At 37.3% G+C, this 17,264-nt stretch overlaps 1 protein-coding gene across 1 annotated transcript; it reads right to left on the reverse strand.

Moving 5' to 3' along the window:
* Window positions 1-7,824: 7,824 nt before the first annotated feature.
* On the reverse strand, window positions 7,825-12,890 carry LOC116311934 (B-cell receptor CD22-like). The gene is made up of 9 exons (XM_039612951.1): window positions 12,654-12,890; window positions 12,099-12,389; window positions 11,782-12,015; window positions 11,572-11,676; window positions 11,246-11,464; window positions 10,433-10,759; window positions 9,726-10,071; window positions 9,573-9,630; window positions 7,825-8,628 (listed from the first exon to the last, which is right to left on the reverse strand). The coding sequence occupies exons 1-9, from the start codon at window positions 12,706-12,708 to the stop codon at window positions 8,491-8,493; spliced, it is 1,773 nt and encodes a 590-aa protein (XP_039468885.1). The 5' UTR covers window positions 12,709-12,890; the 3' UTR covers window positions 7,825-8,490.
* Window positions 12,891-17,264: the final 4,374 nt, after the last annotated feature.

Consider the following 17,264-nt stretch of genomic DNA (forward strand, 5'->3'; position numbering starts at 1 on the left):
GATTATTAGAATAGTTGACAATGTAGTAGCAAAATCAAAATCTTCCAAAAAAAGCACACTTCCATTATCACTCCATCATAGCTTCAAATGTAGTTCACGCACCGGTCGATCTTAAATTAATGTCTATTGATTTCAGGTAAAAATAATAATTAAAAAAATAAAAAATGAAGACAAATAAGCAACGTTGTTGCTATCTAAAAGCTTTGTTCTTCCCCAGCTCTCATCTTAACTTCCACCATTTCCATTTACTGAAGTTTTGTTCTTAAATAAGCATTTAATGCCACATTAATGGCATCCAATAGTTCCTGCCACTGAGCAATTGTTGTGACCTCACTCCCAGTGGTAGGCAAGCTGTCTAGGCTTCCAGTATATAAGGTATGACAGTGGGTTTGAGGAGATCCTCAAAATGTTCCTTCCACTGCCTGACTATATCCTCAGTTGATGTCAGTAGCATCCCACTACCACTTTATACAGTGTAATTATAGCACAGCTTCCCCCTCTTCAGTCATCTGAGGGCTTACTAGAATCACTTTGAAGTGGACCAAAAGTCTTGTTCCATGGTCTCAGAGACTCATTCCACTTGGCCTGCCGGTACCTTTCAGCTGCCTGTGGATTCCCACAAGCTAACCAAACTCAATAAGACTTCTTTTTCAGCCTGATGGTTCAGTAAACCTCTGGTATCCACTTTCTCGTTCTGGGATTACTGCCACAACAGGCATCAACAACTTTGAAGCTCCAGCTTGTTGCAGCAGCCTCATCAGTGGAGTTGCAGAACATGCTCCACTTAGACTCAGTGTCCCCAGTCACAATCCAAAATGGTTTTTGTTAAAGGATTTTTTTTAGTCTATCGCCCCCTCTAACATGGCTTGGCATTACTTCAGAAAGCACAGACTAAACACAATACAACACTGATATAACATCTTTTTGGTCTTACTAGTGAGGGGTTGATAGAAAGAAAATTAAATACAGTGTTTTGTAGATAATGTAAGGTAGTTTGACCAACATCCTTCAGTAGTTCCAAAATCTTACCTCTGCCTATCTGCTCTGTATTTTTAAACAATAAAAATGAATTGATGTGTATGGGGTTAAAAATAAATTCTGAAGGACAACACCTAATTCAACAGTAGTTGAACTCTGGCACTTTCAGGTGAACTTTACTGTTTTCTTTGTCTCAGCAATTGTAGTTTTATTATATCATAAAAAACCTTTATCAGTAAAATGATAAACAAAATAGGTTATAGGAATATCAGGGAATATAAGTCTGTGAGCTTTTCTACTAAATAAAGTCAAAACAAACCCTCTCCACTCTTTTTATAACAGTAAAGGCATTTTGAATTGAGCTTATTGTGGCAGGCCTGCTTAGAGACATTTAAAAAAGCCTATTTTCATAGTTGTAAGATTTATACACAATTTTTTTTCCCTTTGCTATTGTATGCGGTGTCCTTTGGGATATTTACAGTATATGCAAACATTTTAGCACCCATCCATCCATATCCTCCACTTATCCAAGTCTCTGGGGTTTCCCAGCTGTCATAGTGTGACATGAGGGGTACACCCAAATACAGTTTTATTTCATTTGAAAGCCTGGCACTTAGTCTTGTCTACGCTAGCTGGAAAACTCGAAAACCAATTTTATTTGCTGTTATTTATATAGTTTCTGTCCAATTTCTCCACTTTTTATCTGATTAGTGGGTGATTTTAACATCCGTGTACCTACTAAAAATGACATTGTCAACATGGCATTTAAATTCATAAGAATCAGTTGTTTTCTTTCAAAATGTAGAAGACCATAGCCATCACTTTAATCACACTTTAGATCTTTTTCTGACATATGACGTAGAAACTGAACATTTAAAGGGATTTCCTTAAAACCCTCTTTTGTCTGATCATTTATTAACAACATTTAGATTTACAGTAATGGATTCGCCAAAGCAGTGGGAAGTTTTTTTTTATCACAGTAGATGTATTTTTGATAGTGCTCTTATTAAGTTTAAGGATATAAGTCATCCACTTTTATCTTCTTCAATGTCAGGTGCCAACAAAGTGCAAACCAGCTACCTGAACGCTACTTTCACAGAGGTTGATTATCTTGTTAATAATTTTATGATCTTCACTGTGTATGACTCTGGATACTGTAGCTCCACTAAAAAAGAAAACCTCAGACGTACTGGACTCCCTGGCATAACTCTCAAAGACGAACCTAGCTTGTAAACTAGAGAGGAAATGGCATCTGACCAATTTAGAAGATCATCATTTAGCTTGGAAAAATAGCTTGTGGCTTTATTTAATTTCCTCCCTAAGCTAGCGTATGTTACTATTCATCACTGAGTGAAGAAAATAAGAACAACCCTAGGTTTCTCTGCAGCACTGTAGCCAGGCTGAAAAACAGTCAGAGGCCTGTTAAATCAAGCCTTCCTTTAACCTTAACTAGTAATGACTTCTTGAATTTCTTCACAAATAACATTTTAACCATTAGAGAAAAAATGACTCATAGCCATCTCACAGATGTAACATTATGTACAGCTACGTTAAATACCATTGATATTTATCTAGGATCTTTTTCTCAGTTACGAAGTTGTTGCGTCACTTCATTGTCATCAGCCGGAGACTCAGGAGGAGCACCCAGAGCCAGGCTGAACAAAAATGAGGAGCAGGATCATGTTGAAGCTTTATGAAGCCAGACCAACCTACATGGGCACCACATGGATTGACTACAAGAAAGACTACGACTCAGTGCCCCACACATGGATCCTGGAATGCCTAGAACTATACAAGATCAACAGGACCCTAAGAGCCTTCATCAGGAATCTGATATTCAGTTTCAAGGGGGTTGGGGGGTCAAGATCTCTGTCTAAATAAATAAATAAATCTGGGTAAATTCCCAGATGATTAAACATGCAAGTATTTTGCTGGTAATACCTGAAATGAGTAAAGAAAATCAACAACCTATTTATGCAAGATAATTCATAATTTTATTGGGGGGGTTATATTGGTTGGGTCTGATTATTGGGGGGGGGTCATAACCCCCCTAACCCCCCTGGAAATTACACCCCTGCGTACACATGCTAATTCATGCCATTGCCCAGTGTCTGCAAACAGCTGAGCAGATGTGCTTGTTGTGGTTATTTATGTACTTCAATTTCTTGTCAGACTCACTCCCTAACCTCACTTTTTTTGATAGCTGAGACACGTAATGTCTTCTTTTTGTTGTATACACTTTAAAGTGGGTATCATATTTTTCATAATGTGAAATTAGATGAAACATTTGCTTTTCGAAAGCTACAAAGACAAAAAACAGGTCTGCAAAGAACATGTCACCTAAAGATGGCGCAAAAATCTTGATGATTGATGAATATTTTTTTGCCTTCGCTGTGTGTGTTTTGTTAGCACACACACACACACACACACACACACACACACACACACACACACACACACACACACACACACACACACACACAAATGCAGCAAATCTGCCTGTATTAGTCCCACAAGTGGAAAATCTGCATTGTCATTGTAGAAAAGTGGACAGTGCAAGACAAAAGCAGCAAAAATAAAAACTGTACAAAGAGTACAGTATAAAAAGTGAACTATACAAATAATCTGGAGACATAAATATGGACACATTTATTGAAAGATATTGGTGTGTATATATATATATACACACATATATATATACACACACACACACTGTGTATACATGGTGTATATATCTTTAAGGACAGGGAATGTAGTGACAGGGATTGACAAGTACTACAATTGCATATGAGAAATATTGCACATAGAAACTACCATGGTGTTTTGCAGGCTGCAGGTACTTTGTTGTCTGCCTATTTCTCAGGATGGTATGATTAACTGTGTCAAAAGCTAAGGAGAGCCCTAACAAGACCGGTACTCTGTATTCTGCTGATATCATAATATCACTGGTAACTTTAAGTAGTGCTGTTTCAGTGGAATGCATTTTACGAAAACCACATCGTTTATGCATTTTCTCTTCAATTTGATCTATCATGGGCTCATTCCTACATGGACATCTATTTTAACATAATCCTTTTTTAATCCACTTATATGTTCTCCTTAAAACTACGTTGATCACAATTTACTCAATACAGTTTCTTCTTACTAAATCGTACATTTTAAAAGTCAGATATTCCTTAGATTAGTGGGTGCTCAGTGTCTATTGCTCCCTTATATCCTTGCTTGCACACAGCCTTCAAGGTAATTTCTTCAGCCTCTAGGACAGAATGTTGTGTGTCCAACTGTCTGCACAAAACATAATGAAGACATTGCCCAATAGGATGGCACTGAGTCGTGACAGACACTAGGATTTACTTCTATGCTGAGAAAAGAAAGATTGAGAGAGATTGAAGTCCCCCTGGCTTGAAAAACAAACTAATAGAAATAGAATTAGACTTCTGGAGACTGAAGGTAATCAAGGCCTTTTACAGTACAGGAGAACTTGTCTGTTGAATAGCTTGATGAATATAGTTTTAATGAGTCACTATGACATGATGTATGTAATTTTATTTTTGGTGTTTGGTGTTAAGAAAAAAGAGTAATTAAATATGACTTGCTAATACATGTATTAATAAAGGTAATATGTGAGCTTTATATTTTTTGAAGAAAAATTGCATCAAGTTAATATATTAGAGGTTTGATGGAAGATGTTTGCTTACTTGTGAAAACTTCACCTCTGGGATATGTGATGGAGCACGACTCGTCTACTGATGTCTGCCTGTAAGAACACATGTTCCCTTTAGCATAGGTCACACTGAAGCAGCTCTCTGTGATGGAACCTGGAAACAAAGAAGTGATACTGATTGTAATGATTTGCTGTATGACCCATTCTGTTTGTTTTGTAGCCATAAACATCATGACTCACCCACAGACACTTCAGGGGCTCTGAGATCTTTGTAGCCTTTGACAGCACAGGAGTATGTGACTGCTTCCCCACTGCTGAGCAGCTCTCGGTAAAAGTGTGTGTTTGCATCACTCTCTCTTAGATCATTGATGGTTAAAGTTGGGTTTTTCTCTTCAGACATGTTGTACGTTACATGTTGTCCATCCACAGAGAGCTCACTCTGAACATACTTATAACCATCCCAGTGTGCAGTGAACCATTTTCTGCATGAACTCAGATGTTGATGTGATCAGTGCAGATCCACTGATTAACCTTTGAGAGCACAGTAATAGTAATTAATTAGGAAAAATCAGTGAAACTGAAGACTAATTCCAGTGAGTGAACTCGGATCCATTCCAGCATAAATTGAAACATTTGCCGCTTTAATTCAGATGTTAATCAGAGTAGTTCACTGTTAAAGGTGCCCAGAGATGAACCTTTAAAAATCCTGGTGTCTCCTCCATTGATGTTTTCAACAGAGTGTTTCAAATAGGTTTGTTACTGTTATCTGTCTGTTTGACTTTTCTACCTTTACTAAATATGTAATGAGTAAGTAAACCTTACTTAATAATCACTTATAGCTGAGATGTACAAGATGAAACCCAGAAAAGTTTAATGAGCATCTTTCAAACGATTCATCTTCATTTTCAGAGCATAAAGTTCACAAAAACAAAGAAATTTAAGAAAAGAAAAGACATAAGAGACAAAGAAGAAGTCTCAGCTTTTTACTGATGGGAATTTTAAATGTTGATTATTACCTTAGTAAATATACATTACTTTTGAAAATATTGTGTAATGATTTAAGGGTTCTTCTTCTCAACTGATGTGGTAGTGATATTCAGTTTTACCAGTAGATGGTAGCGTGGCTTAAGTAAGTGTGTCTAAAACCAGTCGAGATATTCATGCATTAATTTAAGTGAAGCTTTGAGCTCCTTTTACCCCTCAGCTGCAGGTGCATCTATGAAAACATGAGTTTGAATTCTTTACTGGTAACTGGTCAAGGTGTGAGTTTTACCTCAAAGTCAAGGTCACCAGGAAGTTTAAAAAATAAACTAATAAAGATGTTATACAGCTTATTCTTCTGTGATTTGTGAGTACAGATGAAATGTATACTGACTGTGACAGCATCATTTGACTGTTGCATTCCTTCCCTTTTCTTTTTGTGTCGTTCCTCATTCTCACTCCAGCAGTTTCAAAAGGCATCCAAGTCACTGAAATTTTCCCTTAAGCTGCGCGATAAAAGAAACTTTGAATACAACCAGACCATCAAGAATATATTAGGTGCAGCTGAGATGATGGTGATGATGAACCAGTTCTGAGTCCTCTGAGTCTGGGACTAACATTTGTACCTTTTCTTCCATCCACACTAATATATAAAGTCATAATACCTAAAATAGAACATTTATTAGAACCAGTTCAAATATGGTTTGTGTTCAGTGAAAGGTTCCTGGATTTTAGTATGCCTGATTTCAGACAATTTAGTGGTTTACTTGCCTTTATATGAAGTTAAATCTGACAAAGTTTTGAGGCTTCCTCTGATTTGATGTAAGAGAGCCTGACAGAGAGAGTCTCAAGTTCAAGAGCTGCTAGGTCTTTAAATATCTTAGTTTCAGTTCCTATAAGGAACTGCATCATCGCAGAAGAATTTTGGCCAACCCTTCTTTACAGCATTTCTTCAGTTTGCAAACATGTTTTTATGCGCATTCCTCTTAATGATTCAACACAGTTTTTCCATCAGGCTTAGGTCTGGACAGACTGGACTGGACCATTGAACACTAGAACACTTTGATTCTTTTCTTTTTCAGCCATTCTGTTGAAGATTTGCTGCTGAGCTTGGGATCATTGTCCTGTGTATGACCCAGTTTAGTCTAGGCTTTAGCTGTAAGACAGAGGACTTTAAAATATTTTAGAGTCAAATGTGAGGGCCATGGCCACCTCAGTGACTGGAAGGTGCCCCGATACACATGTTATGAATATACTTCATTTTGTTTGATCATTGTATTTGAAATAAGTTTAAATCAGGTTGCTACAGTTGTCGTTGGTTTAGGACGTCTTAGCTGCACAGTAGCAAGTGACAATCAGAAGCCACACCTTAGCTATTAATGTCAAAATTCCCATTCATTTTACCTGAATCCCTGAATATTTCACTTCATAATTATTTCCCTTCATCTATTTTCTTACCACATTAATTTCAACTCCCTGTGTCTCTTCCTCACTTTTTTATTGGGATTGTTGTCCCTACAAAAGCACCCCCCTGTGACTGTGAGGGCTTGTTAGTACTTGGTACTGATTATACTGCTGACAGTGCAGTGACAGCAGCCCCAACAGCTAACATACCGATTCTTTTGATTTTACTATTTTTTTTTTCTCTTAACCTGTCAACTCTTATCTTTTCACCACTTCTTCAAAATTAAATTCTGTTCTTCAAGGTGCGTATCGCAGGTACGTCAGGGCCCGGGTGCTTTAAGATATATGGCGTAGCAGCGGTTCAGCTGCCCAGTCCAGCCCTGGTGTACTGGTTCTGTGTAGGCAAAACTGCCCATATCATCAGCCCTCGTTCAGTGTGCATGACTTGTGTGCTTAATTAGTTTGAGATGCTCTCCAAATGTGGTGCTGTTCATTATTTGAACTGACCATATTTGTTCAGTCTTTTTCTAATTGCACTGTGATGAATATTAATATTTAACATTCTAACTGAGGCCTTTGGAGTCTTAGTTGTAGTTCATGGAGGATTTGCAGTTTCTCCGAGCCTTATGTGGTCTGACTTTGGGGTGGATTGTCTGGGAAGTCTACCCCTAGGAAGATTGGCAACTGTTTTGAATGTTTTTCACTTGTCGATAATTTTTCTCATTGTAGAATGATGGACTTCAAATTGTGTGAAGAAAATACTTTAGTGTTAAAGAGTCAAAATCTTGTACTTTAATACAATTCAGAGGTCATACAGAACAAATCATGTCAAACAGTGAATCTGCTCTTTTCTTAAATAATTCATTCCTACCTGAAAGGCTGAAAAAAGATTTTAATTTGGTGAGTCTGTCTCCAGACAAACTGCATTCAAAGCAGCTCAGTTAATCATGTGACATGGCTACATTGCATTATATGTTCATCTAAAACCTGACAGTGCTGACAGTGAGAGCAGAGACAGGTGACAGTGTTAGTGGTTATTTTGTGGTACAGACAAAAACCTAACAGAATCAATGGCTTTGATGTTTTTATTAGTGGCACCAAAAACGCACACAAAGTAATACAATGTCTAACAAAGTTATCAAAAATAGCACCCTTTAAGTGGGTGATCAGTAAATGCACACATGGGCTTTTGGACATAGCGGCATTTTTAAACAGTTGCCTCATTTTGTGCAGGTTTTTTGTGACGGCCGTACGTCATGACCAAATATGTTTTAATTCAAAAGCTTAAGAATTTCTATTTGAGCTTTTCAATTTCAATTGAATTTCAATTTCTACTTATTTCTACCTGTATTTAATATTCCGATGAAGCGAGTGTAACCCACAGAAAGATCCAGAAGCTGCAGTTTCTCTGCTGTGATGGTAAAGTAATATCACTGGAGTTGACGTCACCATGGTAACAAACTTTATTTAGCACACAGTGGCTCGATGGTGGAGTAGACATCAGCTGTGTGGTTCTCACTGAAGTGCAGTCTGCTGTAGTGATGATCATCCTGATCTGCTGACTGAGCTGAGATGTTTACATACATGGGGTCAACGTTCATCTGAGGAGACGAGACATTTATTATAAATGTTTATCAAACTGCATCAATAACTCTTAGCTGGTTGTTTGTTGTTAGTTACATTGTCACTGTACTGTACTGTCACTGAGATTCTAAAATAGAACCCCCCCAAACAATGATCAAAAGAACAAATGAGAAACAAAGTCACTGACATCTATGAGTCTAAAAATGGTTTCCAAAAGCATTTATAAGGCTTTGGGGTTCCAGTGAACCATGCTGAGAGCAAAAAGCTGTCAAGAGCTCATCGACTATTCATCCAGGATGTCACAAAAGAACCCAGAACAACATCTAAAGAACTTCAGGTCACAATTGTGTCAATTCAATTCAATTCAATTCAATTTTATTTATATAGCGCCAAATCACAACAAAAGTCGCCTCAAGGCGCTTTATATTGTACAGTAGATTGCACAATAATAGATACAGAGAAAGACCCAACACTCATATGACCCCCTATGAGCAAGCACTTTGGCGACAGTGGGAAGGAAAAACTCCCTTTTAACAGGAAGAAACCTCCGGCAGAACCAGGCTCAGGGAGGGGCGGCCATCTGCTGCAACTGCAGTTGAGGTCAGAGGTCATGATTTAACAATAAGAAACAGACTGGACAAAAATGTCAATGAACAGTCAGTGGTAAACATCACGACTGTTCAATGTCCATCCAATTACAAATCTAATTGAAGACGACATTAATGTAATGTGTTGTAAGGATTGTTGATGTATGATATCTGAACTATTTGATACCATGATAAACATGAACATCGGGTGTAGGTAGTAACACTGAAAAGAATGCTACAGTTGGTTACTCAGAAAAAGGCAGACATATAACAAGTTTAAGCTTTTTCCATAATAAATGATCATGTGAGGAAAAAAGAACAAATAAGGGGAAATTTTTCTAACACAGCAGAATTTTTTGAATCTTGTTTCGTACCTGCTGCACTGTATCTGAAATTTCTCCTCTTGGAGACTGACTGGAAGTCCTCTTTTTTCTGTTGCATAAAAGAAATAAATCGGTGAATGGGTAAAAGATTTCATATCACACTTTAAACATAACTGGTCTGATAGATAACACAGTAATGTTCACCTGATCCACCAGCAGACAGTGAGAAGTATTAAAAGCAGCAGAGCAGCAGAAACTCCTGCAGCTGCTGGTGTCCATGTTCCTGTGATACTTTGGACAGTGAGAGTCTTTGGAGCAGAGCTGATATCTTTGTTGGTTTTCACAGCACAGGAGTAGCTTCCTGCATCCTCCCTGCTGACTGGGTCTAGGATCAGATGTTTGTTCTGGTTCTCTCTCGGGGTCAGAGGTCGACTGTTCAAGTACCAAATGTAGTTTGTGTTGTCAGTCAGAGGACAGCTGGTACTGCAGGTCAGTGTGACTCTCTGACCTTCTGTCACCACTGCAGAAGGACTCATCTTCACTCTCAGCTCTGAAAAACACCCAGACTGGTCAGTAAATGTAACAGAAACTATCCATCCATCCATTCGCTTCCGCTTATCCTTTTCAGGGTCGCGGCTGTCATAGGGCGAGAGGCGGGGTAATGTAACAGAAACTAGTTCTCATTAAAGATAAAACAAGATTTGGTGCTTTTGGTTTTCACTAACTTCTGAAGAGTGCAAGAAGCATTAAAAGGCAAATATCTGTAGCCTTTTGACTAAATAAAATATTTCTTATCTTATGGTCACCTGAGGAAAATTCATGCACTTTCATCTTGTTGATTTAGTTTAAAGCATTGCAAAGGATATTGTGTTGACTGTTGTTTTACATGAAGAATGACAAACTGTAATTACCTGTGACAATCAGAGTAACTCCAGGAAAATCAGACTGATTCACTTCTTCATTTTCTGTTGTGATGGTGAACCTGTATTCTGCTGAGTCATCTCTCTTCAGCTTCTTTAATCTGAGGATGTGTTGGTTCTTCATGCTGTCATCATACTCCACATGATCTGCATCCTCAGTCAGCTGTTCAGCTTCTCTCTTGACTTTATACCAACATTTAGACTGTATCTGCTCGTAGTCAGGATGTGAGTATTTACTGGAGATGTTGACTGAAGATCCTTCCAGAGCACAGATTCTGCTGTGGACATAATTCAACATCCAGCAGGAATCACTAACACCTGAAATATAGATGGAATAGACAGAGATAGTTTGGCAAAACAGCTCAACTTTATCACAGACATAAATGATTTCCCTTGATTCGGAATTTTCAATCAATTTCCATGCAAATATTTTATCAGGACTTATAAGATATACAGTATATTATTGATTCAAAAGAACTGTCTTTAGAAAAAATGATCAGTGAATTGATTATTACAAAAACCCCTGTGAATAAGCACTGACAACTGCCAATAGCTGTAACAGAGATTCACACCTCATACAATAATGAATCAAAACACTGCAACTGCAGCCTAAAAATACAAAAGAAAACATTAAAATGACGTATTAAACATATTAAAAATGATGTTTAATACGTCATTATTGTAGCATTAAAATTTACAGTGTTTTTTTGTTTTTGTTGTTGCAGAATTAGAACAATCAACTGTACCATACCATAACTGTTATATTTTTTAAGTTTACAGACAATAAGTAATAAGTTTACTCACAGACGTCAGCAGAGCGAAAATCCTCAAGACCTTTTACAGCACAAGACAAACTGTCTGGATGAGAGCTGGGAACCTGAATCTGTTTTCCCTCCTTCACTGTAGGCTTTCTGATCTGATACCACACAAAGGAAATCAGAGGGTCAGTCAGAAAACAGCTGCTGTTACAGGTCAGTCTGATGTGACCTCTGTGTTCAGCAGGAGTCCTCTGGACATGAATTTCTGTTGGGAGATGATAAACACATTTTCCACCAGTTAATCTCTGTCATGTCAAATAAATTAACAAATTAAAAATTATATTTCAAAATGCAGTTTGTCCAGAACTTCACCTCTGGGATATGTGATGGAGCAGGACTCGTCCACTGATGTCTGCTGAGAAGAACACATTCTCCCTTTAGCATAGGTCACACTGAAGCAGGTCTCTGTGATGGAATCTGAGAAAAACCAACAACTTTCAGTAAATTCATTAGAGTCTGAACAGTAAAGTGTTTGTGTTTAACATCTCAAAACATGATGAGGAGGTGTCCATCATGACTCACCCACAGAGACTTCAGGGGCTCTGAGATCCTTGTAGCCTTTGACAGCACAGGAGTATGTGACTGCTTCCTCACTGCTGAGCAGCTCTTGGTACCAGGGAGACCAGTCCTCATAGAGAAACTCTCTGTTCTTGTACCAGATGTAGGCTGCAGGCTTTTCAGTCAGAGGACAGCTGCTGCTGCACATCAGTGTTACTGTCTGTCCCTCTGTGGCAGGAATCACCTTTACCTGCAGCTCTGAGAAGTCACATGACCAACATGAATACACTGATCATTCATAAACTCATTCATTTGTCATGCATTTGTAAAAAGCACTGTACCTGTAACTTGGAGATGAATTCCACTTTGTTGGCACTTTGATGTGTCAGCAGTTTTAATGCAGCAGTAAAAATTTGCATCGCTCTCTGTCAGATTATTGATTGTTAGAGTGAAATTATTCTCTGCTGACATGCTGTACTTTACATGTGTTTCATCTGCTGAGAACATTATCTTGGAGACAGTCCAGTGTCCAGTGTACCAGCTATTTCTTGCAGTGGGATGTTGATGTGAGCAGGGCAGATTCACTGATGAACCTTTCAAGGCACAGATGCTGTTTGGTTTTCCCTGAACACCTTTAACACAACATGTGATTAGAAAACATGGTGAACATTTATGCTAACTTTCTTTTCTGTGCTAATCTGTGATGACAGCATGTTACTGCGAAGGATTACAATCTGGTGCTTTGATACACTTGAGAGTTCAGAACAGCAGAACAAGTCAAAATCCTTTTAACTGTGAATCTCCTGTCTTCTTAAATAAACTTTTTGCATCTTTTTTCTACATTCCTGCAACATTTTTCCTTACAGTTGTCATGAAGAGAAACAAAATATTCCTACCTGAGAGACATAGAAAGAAACCCATGAACAAACATCCAGCTTCTGCCAAGAACATGGCTGTTTTTTCACTTCTAATTGGAAAAAGTTGGCTGTATAAATATTTTGAATGCCTGATTATTGCCACTGTTCATATCTAACTTGATAAAATATCAGAAATATGAATCAATCAACAGCCATCTAAGAGGAAATGTTAAATTCAGAGTATTTCTGCAGAGGAACTCTATTCAGCTTTTACACAATCGCTTCCTCAATTATATAATCATTTCTTCCAGTACGAAGAGACCTCTAGTGTAGAACTGATGTATTGCAGCAGATATTCAACATCACATTGGATTTATGTTGATGTAATTCTTATCAATGTTTTACTCTTTTCTAGGACACATTGACTTTAATGATTTAAACTATAGCAAAGCTGTGAATTATATAGAAATGATCCTGCTCTGCTGTTCGAGCCAAGTTGTTTTCATACATAAGATGAAAAGTCATCTGAGTAGACAAGACAGTTTTTATAAATTTATATTAAACCTGCTGTCATCATACTCCACATGATCTGCAAACTCAGTCAGCTGTTCAGTTTCCTCCACAGCATTTCTCTTTACTTTAAAAATGCAATTCTGGTTCTTTATACCAACATTTAGACTTTATCTGATTGTAGTCGGGATGTGAGTATTTACTGGAGATGTTGACTGAAGATCCTTCCAGAGCACAGGTTCTGCTGTGGACATAATTCAAACTCCAGCAGGAATCATTAACACCTGAAATATAGATGAAATAGACAGAGATAGTTAATAGCTGTCTGGCAAAACAGCTCAACTTTATCACAGACATAAATGTCCAGCAGGACTCACTACCAGTACAAGAAAAAACTAAAATGAAGTCTAAGATCATTTCATATTAAACTTTTCTGCACTTTAATCCATATTTTGAAAATTTTTTGTGTCAGACAAGATTTGAAATTTGTCAGGATCACACATCTTTCTCTTTTTTCCACATTGTTTGTTTATTAATTTATCATGTCTCAGCAAAGTCCAACATTATAAACTCTCACAGCAGCTGTTTTATACTGACTTCATGACACTGTAGCACATTTCTCTGTTTAAACTTAAATAAATCTTCATGTCCACTTATTTACAAATCTAGTCACAGATGTCAGCAGAGTGCAAATACTCAGCACCTTTTACAGCACAAGAGAAGCTGTCTGTAGAAGAACTGGGAATTGCTATTTTCCATCTGTGTCTATTTTTCTGTTCTTATACCACACAAAGGAAGTGAGTATTTTGCAACAGGACTCATTTGAACCTGTATTTCTGTGGAGAGACGATAAAGACATGTTCTTGCAGTTTGTCTCCGCCTTGTTAAATCAATAACACCGATGTGTCAGTCTGAAAACAATATAATAACTAACTTTTAAACTATCATAAAAGAGAGACGCATATGTGAATATACAGTAAATCACTCTGGGATATGTGATGGAGCAGGACTCGTCCACTGATGTCTGCTGAGAAGAACACATTCTCCCTTTAGCATAGGTCACACTGAAGCAGGTCTCTGTGATGGAATCTGAGAAAAACCAACAACTTTCAGTAAATTCATTAGAGTCTGAACAGTAAAGTGTTTGTGTTTTTCTAGCCATCTCATAATATAATGAGAAAAATTTGAAATAACTTTTGCAAAATCTAAAGTTAATCACAGTCAATTCATAATTTAATAATGGGACAACAATTACTTTATTTCACACCCTGTGTGAAATAAAGTAATTTTTTTAATGAATCTTTTTTTACTTAATAAATAAAATGATCAGTTAAAAACTGCATTTTGTATTTACTTGCGTTATCTTTGTCTAATATTAAAATTTGATTGATGATCTGATAAATTGAGGTGTGACAAATCCACTATAAGCTAAGAAATAAAGTAACATGACAGACATGGTGAACATTTATGCTAACTTTCTTTTCTGTGCTAATGTGTGCTGACAGCATGTTACTATGAAGGATCACAATCTGGTGCTTTGATACACTTGAGAGTTCAGAACAGCAGAACAAGTCAAAATCCTGTTAACTGTGAAATCCTGTTTTCTTAAATAAACTTTTGTGTCTTTTTTTCTACATTCCTGACACATCGTCACCGTCACCATGAGGAGGAAAAACAAATTATTCTCGCTTGAGAGATGTTTGTTCTGAAACCCAGAAACAAACATCCAGCTTCTGCAAAGACCATGGCTGTTGTAGATTTTGCCTTGCAATCACAAAGTTGACTGTATGATTTTAATTTGGGTATTTTTTTTTTTTAGTTTTTTACAGTTATATTCACTCTAGAAGTACCACTCTAGAAGTATGAACCATTAACTGCCAGAACTCAGATGTTATGAGCAGTGACCATTGATCAACCATTCAAAGCAAAGATCGTGATTTCTCCTCCACTGATACCTGTAACAGAAGCTCTCATTAGTTTATGTACTATTTTGTCTTATAACTGTCATTTGTCTTTCTGACGTTTCACTAAATGAATATTTTAAATTTTAGCTGTCTTTTAACTGTAAAGTTACTCATACCTGTGGTTGGAGTCAACTATAAATTTCATGAAGGAAAGGTCCAAACCAACAGCAGTACAGAGTGAAAGGAAAAAAGAAAAAAGATTGATTTTAGAGCTATTTGTGTGTGTGTGTGTGTGTGTGTGTGTGTGTGTGTGTGTGTGTGTGTGTGTGTGTGTGTGTGTGTGTCCTAAATATTTCTACAGTTAAGATGAGTTTCAGAGTTCTCCAGTAGTTTTATTGTTATTTTGGCTTCACTATTTCTTCATAGTTGTCTTTGTGTCACATCTTATAACCTCTCCTCCTCTCGCTCATTGTAACGATAATGCAATATTCAGTTACACCAATAGGTTGCAGCAGTGTGCAGGGACAGTCATCTCTTACAGCACTGCCTCACTCAAGCTCTAAGTCATAACATTTGGGTAACACCAAGAGAAGTGAAGATGAACACAACACTGTTGTTTTCTTGTGTTACAGGTGAGAGTGGTTCACAAGCATTATGACTATTTCTGTGTATTTATCTTCGTTGAAGGACAGTGTATCTTTATTGATATTGTCTATATTCAGTGTCAGTTAGACTACATGAACATATACCTTGTGATGTTTTTATTTTATCTCTTCTGTGTTTTGGATCTTTCAGCTTCAGTTGCGCTGAGGTGCTGGTGATAAAACTGTTGTCTGTATGTGATTTAAACACACTTCATCATTCAGCATCACTGATCTGTAAATATACTGTGTGATACTAAATGAGCAGTAAAAGTAGTCATTGCTATATATTATGAATATATGTGAGTGTTCTAATATATTACTAGTATATTGACCTTCCTAAAGTCTTAATTAAAAATAATCAGACTAATCAGATTTACTAATAAAGATGCCGCGTGACTGACCTATGTAACTATAAAGAAAGAGAGAAAAGATTTTTTAAAATTGTTATAACACAGGAAAAGTTTTCACTGGGTCACAGATCTACAATTCAGCCACGCCACTTTACCACACTATTTTAATATGCACCTATGCTGATTTTGTTTGGACTTCTCTTGTACAACAGAAAGAGAGAGAGAAAAAGTATCATCTGAATGGTAGCCCACAGTCTGAGCCTCCAAAAGCTGTGTGTACTGTTCAGTAATATTTGTATCTTTTTGTGTTTTTATTCATTTTCTAGGAACGCATGTTTTTAATTAATTTTGACAGATGACATTAAGTTATTCAATAAAAAGTAATTCATCTTCTTAGTAAAAAGAGGTTTTGACATAGGCTGACAAGAGAGGAACTGTGGTTCTGCATGAGGAAGTCAGGCGTGTGTGAGAAGTGTGTCAGGCTGGTGGAGGACATGTATGATGACGGTAAAACAGTAGTGAGGTGTGTGGTCGGGGATTACATCAGAGACCTGCTCTGAGCCCCTTCCTGTTTGTAATCATGGTGGGCAGGCTGACAGATGAAATCAGGAAGGAGCCTCTGTGGACTGAAGTTTGATCTGTACTGAGAGTTCTTGTAGCCTCGATACTGAATCACTGACAGGTTTCATTTTACTTGTGTGATGCAGTCAAATGTTATTAATCTTTTTTTATCTTGATCTTAGAAAATCTAAGAAGTCAAGCTTAACAAAGACTGCAGGCTCTTTATTCAGAACAACATGTCAAAGGAAATGGTAATTTTCATGAGACCTGGGTGTGTAGCGAACAAAGTGTGGATCCAGATGCAGGTTAAAGAGACTCAGATTAAACAGACTCAAAGTCACAGCATCCATTGTGCTGCCAAAAAGGCAAAGAAAAGGGAAAAAATAGGACTTAATAGGGACTGACTGACAGACAGAAGTTACACACAATGAGGGAAGACACAACAAAGAACAGAGGAAGACACATACAATATATACACAGGAGGTGACTGAGTAAAAATGAAGATTTGATTTTGATTTGATTTTATTGATTAGCATTCAAATATCTCAGTGAATACAGAATAAAGATTAGCACGAGACAAGACTAATCAAAAGGTATTGGCTGAAGCATTTGCTTATTACGCCAACCCTTTTAACACAAGATCTTTTTGCATGCAGCTCCTGTACACAGGGCTCGAAGCAA

Source organism: Oreochromis aureus, linkage group 6, assembly GCF_013358895.1.
Source record: "Oreochromis aureus strain Israel breed Guangdong linkage group 6, ZZ_aureus, whole genome shotgun sequence".
In the NCBI taxonomy this organism is placed as follows: domain Eukaryota; kingdom Metazoa; phylum Chordata; class Actinopteri; order Cichliformes; family Cichlidae; genus Oreochromis; species Oreochromis aureus.